This window comes from Manihot esculenta, chromosome 10 (genome assembly GCF_001659605.2).
Source record: "Manihot esculenta cultivar AM560-2 chromosome 10, M.esculenta_v8, whole genome shotgun sequence".
NCBI classification, from domain to species: Eukaryota; Viridiplantae; Streptophyta; class Magnoliopsida; order Malpighiales; family Euphorbiaceae; genus Manihot; species Manihot esculenta.
Window position 1 is genome coordinate 8,933,663 of NC_035170.2, and position 9,489 is coordinate 8,943,151.

General features: G+C 29.5%; 1 protein-coding gene across 1 annotated transcript; it reads left to right on the plus strand.

Moving 5' to 3' along the window:
• The first annotated feature begins 1,128 nt into the window (after positions 1–1,128).
• Positions 1,129–5,848, plus strand: LOC110624455 (ethylene-responsive transcription factor WRI1). The gene is made up of 7 exons (XM_021769610.2): positions 1,129–1,668; positions 1,783–1,865; positions 2,030–2,038; positions 2,149–2,237; positions 2,340–2,464; positions 2,626–2,702; positions 5,043–5,848. Exons 1-7 carry the CDS (start codon positions 1,454–1,456, stop codon positions 5,711–5,713), a joined length of 1,269 nt encoding a protein of 422 aa, XP_021625302.1. The 5' UTR covers positions 1,129–1,453; the 3' UTR covers positions 5,714–5,848.
• Positions 5,849–9,489: the final 3,641 nt, after the last annotated feature.

Sequence of the window (9,489 nt, forward strand, 5' to 3'; positions counted from 1 at the left end):
TATTTTTAATATTTTAAAATTTAATTAAAATATTTTAATTTTAATATGATTTAATTTCTCTATATTATTGAAAAAATATATTATTATCACTAATCGGTTCGGTTCGGTTTTTTTGGTTTTTTTCTGATCAAAACCGAACTGAACCGAAATAACTGAAATTTCTGAAATTAAAAACCGAACCGAACCGAAATATATAAAAAACCGAATCAAAATTTCAAATCGATTCGATTCGGTCGGTTTTTTCGGTTTGAACCGAATACTGCTCCCCTAGTCATAATAAGGAGTCTTAATATATTTTTTTTGACTCGGATAATGACGTTAAATTGATTTGATAGACAAAAGATATTTTGTTGATCTATATTTTCTAAACTATTAGTCAACTGATTATTTATGATAGATAAGTATTTATGTTATTTATCGATTAATTTAAAATAATATTTCTCAACTATGCAATTCTCCTCATGATCCATGGTTTAGATTGTGTGAAATAGTGATAAAAAGAAAACATAATATGTATATATTTCCTATATTTTTATTTGGACAACAAATAAAATGAAAAAAAAATTGAGGAGAAAGAAGAAGGGTGGAAAAGAAATTCCATTTTCTAAATCCTCTTATGTGACTAAAATAATTTCCTCAAAATTAGAGCAAAATGAAAGAAAAATTTGTGAATATATTATTTATAAAACAATAAAATTGTAGCTTGAAACATCACAATAAATAGTTTTTTTTTTAAGCAAAAAAATTCTGCATCTCTCCTATCTTAATTAATTAAAAAAAAAAACAAAAAAGAAAAATCTTTTTTTATAATTTGTATTATTCAATTTCTCTCTTAGAATCAAACAAAGGCTTAGTATAGACAGACTTCCCTTATATTGAATCTGGAGTGCACAATTGTTCAAAATGCAGAAATGTCCTTACACGTTCACTCTTTGCAAGCGATACACAGACACAAACCCCTAAAGTAACTGACATATTAGTCATGGTAAAAACCTTTTTAGTGTTGTTTTCATTTTTAAAAATTATAAGATTCCTACATATACCACCAGCATACCTCTAAAAACCGCATTGGCAGCATGACTGCTGCATAAGCCAAGTGTTGTGCATTAAATTAACTCATGGTTTGGTTAATTAACCCATGGTTAAACCCCCCACAAAATCCCCCCCCTTTTTTTTATAAAAAAAGGCTATTTATTAAATACTCTTTCACTTCTACTTCTTTCTATGTCTCTCTCCTTGTTTTCTATGTCTCTCTCCTTGTTTTGGTAAACCACTTTTGGTTACCAAAACACTCACCTCTTCATTCTTCAAAGTCGCTGATTCTTAACCAGCAGAGAGACCTAACCGTACCCATCCTTCTATTTCTTGCATTGAGTTTCTTTCTTCTTTCAATCCCGGTCTCTGTTTTTCTCTCATTGCAGAATCTGAACAGAGAGCTCAAAGAACAGAGTAAATGAAGAGGTCCCCTGATTCATCATGCTCTTCTTCTTCATCTTCTTCTTATTCTTCCTCTGCTTCATCTGATACGCCACCGCATCAATTAAGACCAGAGACACGCAACTCCAAACGTGTTAAGAGAATTCACAAGAAGCAAGACAAATGCCAGCCTAATACCACCAGTCCTACCTCCGGCGGTAGAAGAAGCTCCATTTATAGAGGAGTGACCAGGTACAATAATAGAAAATAAAATGTGGGTTCTTATTGATTTGGGCATTGATATTTATAGTTATACTTATATTTGTCTTTGACATTTAATTTTTGTTTCTGGGTTGATGGAGAAAGGCATAGATGGACGGGAAGGTTTGAGGCTCATCTATGGGACAAGAGTTCATGGAACAACATTCAAAACAAGAAGGGAAGACAAGGTGAATTTAATTAATTTATATTTTTTTATATTTACAAAAATCAAGGAGATCTGTGATCTTTTTTTTTTTTTTTTGAAATAATTTATTACCAACTTCTGACTGTGTGTTTATTCCTGATAATCCTTGTCATTGTAACGTTCATGTACACTTTTGTCGCTGCTTAGTTTATTTGGGTAAGTACTTGGCGATCTCAATCCAATATTTTAATTCCTCAATTTTTTTTTATATTGTTTTCTGCCCAAAGATTAAAGAAGTGATAAATTTTTTTATTGGAAAATTGCAGGGGCTTATGATAATGAGGAAGCAGCTGCTCGTACCTATGATCTAGCTGCTCTAAAGTACTGGGGTACAGAGACAACCTTGAATTTTCCGGTACTATAATCAATTTTCTGTTTTGGGTTTCATTTCCCAGATTTTAAAGAATTGAAATATTTTTAATTTTTAATTTTTAAGAAATTTAATTAATTGGTTCAGATAGAAACATACTCTAAGGAGCTTGAAGAGATGCAGAAGATGAGCAAAGAAGAGTACCTGGCTTCTCTTCGACGGCGAAGCAGTGGCTTTTCTAGAGGAGTGTCTAAGTATCGTGGCGTGGCTAGGTAATTTTCCCACTCCACTTGCTAATATTATTTAATTTTTATAATTTTTTAATAATTGAAATATACATTTTAATTTTTTAATTTCGTAAGAGAAAAAAAAAAGCAGTAATTTAGCTGAATGCATCTGGAGTCGTCGGCCTAATTGTTTGAAGTTGTGACAGGCATCACCACAATGGTCGGTGGGAGGCAAGAATTGGAAGAGTTTTTGGCAACAAGTACCTTTACCTCGGAACTTATAGTACGACTTCTCTTCCAATTTAATCTATTGCTTTCAATTTTTTAACATTTTTAAAATTTTTATACTTATATAATATATAGTTTTTAAACTGAGCTTCGTGACATAAAATCGAACCAATTCGTTACTGGAATAAAAAATTTAGTAATATTAATTATTGTTAAGCAAACATAGCCAGGCCAATCTCTGTTTTCTAATTTTGTTTTGTTTGCTTTTCTCAATTCTCAAGACATAATAATTTGGTATCCTAAACTGGACAAACAAACAATCCTCCGGTTTTGGGTTAGAAATCAATGAAATTTAATTTATTAAATGGAAATTAAATTAAATTAAATTTTTATTGACATTAATTTAAATTTCATCATGTTTTTTATTTTATTTAAATTAAAAGAAATTTTTTATAATTATTAACAAGTAAAATAAAAATAACAAATTAAATATTAAGGCACCAATGATAAATTGAAAGTGACCGAAAGGGTAATAGGAAGCTTGATTTTGAGGTTATGTTTGCAAAAAAGTCTGATTTCTTTTGCATAAGGGCATTAGGAAAAGAAGACGCAGAACTTTTACACTCACTGACTGGATGCCAAATTCAAAAGTTGTTAGTGTCAGTCAACCACCTAACATGGCAGCCCCCTTTCTTAATCCCTATTTAAATATAATTATAGTCTGATTACCAAGCTGTAATTTTGTATTTTATAAAATTTTTATATATTTTTTTAATTCAATCTCTTTAAAAACGAAAAGTTATAATAATCTAATTCAAAATTTACTATTTAGTTTTATATAATTAATGAAATTTATTAATTGATGCTTTATTTTTAAAAATTTATTAAAATATTTTCAAGTAGTAATTTTTTAATAAAATATAAATGTAATAACTGAAATAATTCAAAAGCAATAATCTAAATGACAGGTTTTTAGAAAATAATTTTGTTAAATTTCTTTTGCAGATAATTTATGCATTTTAATATTTTATTGTATATAAATGTAAATATCCTAATTTTCTTTTTTAGAAAAGGAGAAAAAAAAAAAAAAAAAACAGAAGCATGGAGTATTGAAAGTGTCGGTTATGTAATAAATGAGTAGGTTTTGGAAATTTAGAGAAAAGAGAAAAGACGAGTGGGCGGAAATGAGCACACCTGGAAATTTGCATGAAGCATGGTGCCTGGAATTGTGCCAGGTCCATGAGATGTACACAAAGCAAAAACTTTCTTTTTCGCTCAGATCCCTTGAATTCATTTGGCTTCACGTTCCCTGTCATCACTAATAATAATTACTATACAATGTGATTCTCAACATTTGCTTACTGGGGACTCCCCACGTGACTCACCCCTTACAAAGACAACAAAACCTCACGTTCTTCTCAACATTAACAATGAAACACACTTATTGAAAAATCAAAAATCAAAAATCAAAATTAAAAATTAAATTTTCTCAATATATTTAATAGTTATAATTCTTATATCATAATGGTAGACGGGTTGGGACCACAAATTTTCTTTCTGGGTGCATGATTTTGTGTTTTTAGAATTGATAATGACATGGCATGGTAGTTAATAGTTATGAAACTAAATATCTTAGTAGTTAAGTATTTTTTTTTCTTATGATATATTAATAATTTAAAATTAACAATATCTTAATATATACATTTTTAAAATTATATAAAAAAAAACAATAAATACAGAAGCTATATGGAATGTGAGAGTCACATTTTGTGCTCACATGCATACTTACAACGTGTGTATCATGTACAACAACGTTTTACAATGTCTCTACGAAACGTTTATATTTATTTTTAGTATATTGACTAAATTGTTTTTAAGATTTACAACATTTACAACATCTACCTCTACAATATCATAATATATTGAAACACTACTACATATCCAACGATTGATTATTTTCTTTGTATTTTCATGGCTCGTTATTTTTCTAATCTCGTTATTTTAATTTAACTAATTTTTTTAGGTAGCTAAATGTTATAAACGAGAAAAATATGTTTCTTCAAAATATTTTTTGCTAAAACAAACGACACTAATTAAGTTTTCTTTTTCTTTATTATCTTTTTCTCTTTAAAGCATATACAATTGTGCTAAGCAATGTAGGCTGCAAAAGAAGCTATGGAAGAATATGCATTGGTGAAGATATTACATTAAACCTAGGCAGAATGTAATTTTGACAGCATATTCTCAATTCAGTCTGATATCTATTGGCTTGACTAATCTTATCAACTAATTTAATTCTCTAAGATTGAGCAGAATATATAGGCAAATGAGCTTCCATTGGATGCTAAACTTTGATATATGTTTTATTTATTTATTTATTTTATTTGTTGGCAAGACACACAAGAGGAAGCTGCAGCAGCCTATGATATGGCAGCAATAGAGTACAGAGGAGCAAATGCTGTGACCAATTTTGATATCAGCAATTACATAGACCGCTTAAAGATGAAAGGCATCCCACTAGATCATATCCTTCCAGCGGACCCACTTCCCAACTCCTCCGTCGAGTCTGAAGAAGCGGAAGCCGATGTTGAACAACCACCATCGCCATCACCAATACCATCATCACAACCACCACCACAAGAAGAAGATGAAGAACAACAGATTGCTTCACCACAGCTTCAAGGCACACAGCTCCCTACGTGCATTGACACTTCAACTATGATAAACATAGATCCGATCGAAGATCATGATCTCACTTGGAGCTTTTGTTTGGATTCTGGATTGGTCACTCTCCCTGTGCCTGACCTTCCCCTTGAAAATGCCTGTGAGTTACCGAACTTGTTTGATGATACAGGCTTCGAAGACAACATTGACTTGATATTTGATGCATGTTATTTTGGAAATGATGGGAATCCAGAGTTCATGTCGGAAAATGCAGGATGTGGGGTACAGGAGTTCCGCATTTCAGGGAGCATAGAAGAGGAGAATGGGAAGGAAAGGTTGTCTTCTAGTTCAAGTTCTCCTTTTTCAACAACCACCTCGGTTTCTTGTAACTATGCTCTCTGAAGGGCCTTTGAGCCTTGAAGACTGGAATAACGTCGAGCTTAATTTGCTTTGGGTTCTTTGAAGGGTTCTGTTGTGGCTACTACATGGGAAAAAAAAAAGATAGATTTATTCGATAAAGTTTTAAGGGTTGTTTTCTCTTTTTTTTTTTTTTTTTTTTGAAATTTGAAAAAAAATCCTCGTTGTCCTTCTCTCTTATCCTTTTTTTTAGTCTTTTAATCTAAAAGGAAATTAGTTGAAATGATAGAAAGCTTCGAATTTTTTTATTGTATATATTTAATTAATTTTTAAGTTATACTAATTCAACTAAATTAATCTAAACTCGTAGTGGGATGGGTCTCTATTATTATTATCATTATTATTTTTAAATTTATCTTTTATAAATATTTTTTTTTAACACGAGATAGAAATTCATTCATTAAAAAAAGTTGAAGGTCAGTATAAAGATAGAAAATTCATACATTAAGAGGGAGGGTCGAAGGCACAATGGTTGCACAAGGGTTTTAAAGGCCTAAATAGATAATAACCCAAACAAAAGCCTAAATAAAACACAACCCTAAAGACCCAAAAATCCGGTGATTTACTCTTCAATCTGAGCTATCAGAAACGTGGCGCCCTTTTTTTCCCAGAAAACTTTCGATTGCTTGTGCTGGGCAAGGCTTTCAATGGAGTCGATTACTCTTTAAATATAGTCTAAACATAAAAATCAACTGAAGTACAAAGAGTAAGGCAACAACAAGGGAAGCATTATCAGAAGGCTTTTAGAAGAAGAAGAAATCACACCGAGAATAAATAAGGCACATGCAATTATGATTGGATGGAGACGATGCCTCCTGAGCCAAGATCGAAACCTCCAAATCTAATGAAGCCAATAAGAGTCCAGATAAAAGGAAGAAACCCACTCTCCTCTAGGATTTCTCCATGCATGCACTAGATCTAAAAACCATCACCTGAACGATAATAAGAAAAAAAAATACAATAGAATCAAGGTGAGTCAAAATAAAACTCCCGCACTTGAAGCCCGGCTCATCCGAAAATCGAGAAAGGGTAAAAAACTATCTACAACCCAACGTAGAGGAGTCACCCAGCTTGGTAAGGGTAGGAGCATTCGAGAATAACCAACAAAAAAGAAGCATGTGGCCTAAAAAAACAAGAGAACATATCTCTATTTTTAGAGAGAGAATTTTCAAACAAACAATTATATTTATAAAATTTTTTATTTTAAAAAAAGACTACTAAGATTTTTTTTTTTAAATAGAAATTAAGAATTAGGAGAGTAGAACATGAGATCTAAAATTTACTTAGATATACTTATTATCGGATGAAGTATGTGAGGGCGACTACTAAAATTTATATTTATAATATTAAATTCAATCCATTGATGTTGATTTATATTTAAGTATGTATAAAAATGATGTATTACAGAGAAATTAAAGAGACATTTAATTTAATTGTCGGATGCGGTACCTGATGGACATTCAAACGATTAAACTTGATAAATGTTTAAAAAACTAGTTGTTGATTGTTGATAAATATTCGAATCGGCTATATAATTAGAGTTATTTTTCACTCGTTAGTAGCGGTTTAAATTTTATTTTTTTAACACCTATTTTTTTAACACCTATTTAGTTTAACAGTTGAATATAGTTAATAATTCATAAGTAATAATTGGCGTTGCTAGTCGATAACTCGTAACTGATAATGAATTAATTGCTAATTGGAAATATTCAAATGTTTGATAAGTTATGTCTGATTATTATTATTTATATATAAAATGACAAATAAAATTATTTATTATTAAAATACATATAAAATTAATAATTTATCACATAATATATATATAATTAAAGATATGATTATTAATAAAATAAATTATATATATATAATTTTATTATATAAAAATAACTAAACATTATAACTAATATAGTTTTTTTTTATAATATTTATATTTATTTTACAATGATAAATATTTTATTCATATATATTAAAATTTATGTTAATGCAAAAATTTGATAATTAATAAATATTATAAAAAGTAAGACAGTTTAAATTAAATATAAAGTCTCATCAGTTATGGCTCACTAAGCTGAAAATCAAAGCGCGGCTCAAGTAAAAGTTACAGAAAAAAAACAAAAAAACGAAGTAAAAGAAAAAGTAGAGCTCACTTAGTTGAAAACCTGGAAGAGCAACTCAAGCAAGAGTTAAAGTAGAAAAAGAAAAAAATTCATTGAGTTAAAAACCCAAATAAGCGGCTCAGGAAAATCGAAAACCTAAAGAGTGCAGTAAAGATGAATAACAGGTTGAAGACTCATCATGTTTTGATCATTTGTAGTTTGAAGGTTTCTCCCATGATCTAGTTTTAGGCTTTAGGTGAGTATCTTCTAGAAGAGGAGTCTTTAGTGTACAGAAGATGTGGTTCAGGAAAGTGCTAAAGAAAGTTTGTTGGTTCAAATTTGGAGTTTGTATTCTGTTTTCTAAAATTATTTTCCTGCATTAAAGTTCTTAGAAAAGAAAATTTTCTTGTGAAAAACATCAGAAAAGAAGTCAGAAAATCATAAAAGAGAGAAAAGAAAGGAAGAAGAAAGAGAGAAAATGATCAGAAGAGAACAAAAGAAGAGAAAAGAATTAGAGAAAATAAGAACAGAGAAAACAAAATAAAACTAGAGAGAAGAATCCAAAAAATAGAAAACTGAGATTTTCAAAGCAAATTAGAATTTTCAGAGCAAATTAAAATTTTTAGAAGTTAGAATTAATATTTTGTGATAAGATGAGGTACATAATATGTTATATAAGGCGTCAGCATACATACATCAATATATCGCCCATAGATATATATAGCATAGATGACACACATCACCATAGATATATAAAGTATAAAAGGCATGCATGTATAGTACCTAAACTCAAGATAAATAGTCTAGTTTATTGTCAACTACATGAAAATCTGTTCTTCTTTTAAGGGATATACTTAGAAAACCTAAAAAACCTAGGTGTGAATATACAAAATCATATAGTCACAATCATATTGTATTTTTTCGAGAGTTCTAAGGTACAAGCATGCCTTAGAGCTTCTACACTAGACTGAGGAGGATAGGGAATCTAGATTTTTAATCACACAGTTGTATTGCATTTTCTCAAGAATTCTAAGGTACAGAGATGTTTCAGAACTACATGAGAATTTAATTTTTTCAGAATAAGAGCTACGTATAAAGTCTAGGAGAATCTAGATAGAAATTTTGAAAATACAGTCAGTCGAGTTGGTTGCACAAGTCTTTATTTAGTTTAGCCAAATCGAGCGAGTCATAAAAGGTGGTGAGTTCAAATCTCATGTTGCATTAGGACACTTTTGATAAATCCGGACATTCTTCTGCCTTTGCCAAATTAGGGGGCAAACTATAGTATTATTTTTTTATATTAAGGTATATGCACATCTAAAGCAGGTATGATGAGAATCATATCATTATTCGGATATATTTAAAATTAATTTTTATGATTAAAGAGATATATTTTATGTTATGAAAAAATAATAAAATAAAATAATAAAAAATTACATAAATAAAATAAAAATAATTTATTCAGATTATAAAATTAATTAAATAATTAAATTGAGAAAAAAGAAAGAATTGAATTAAAAAAGAAGAAAGAATTATTTTTTAAGAAAGAATAAATAAAAAGAAAAAAGAAAGGAAAAGAAAAAAAAAGCGGAAGAGGAGCTAATAATAATAATAATAGTTTTTTTTTTTTTTCTTTTCTCCACTTACTATTTAAACTTCTTTTTT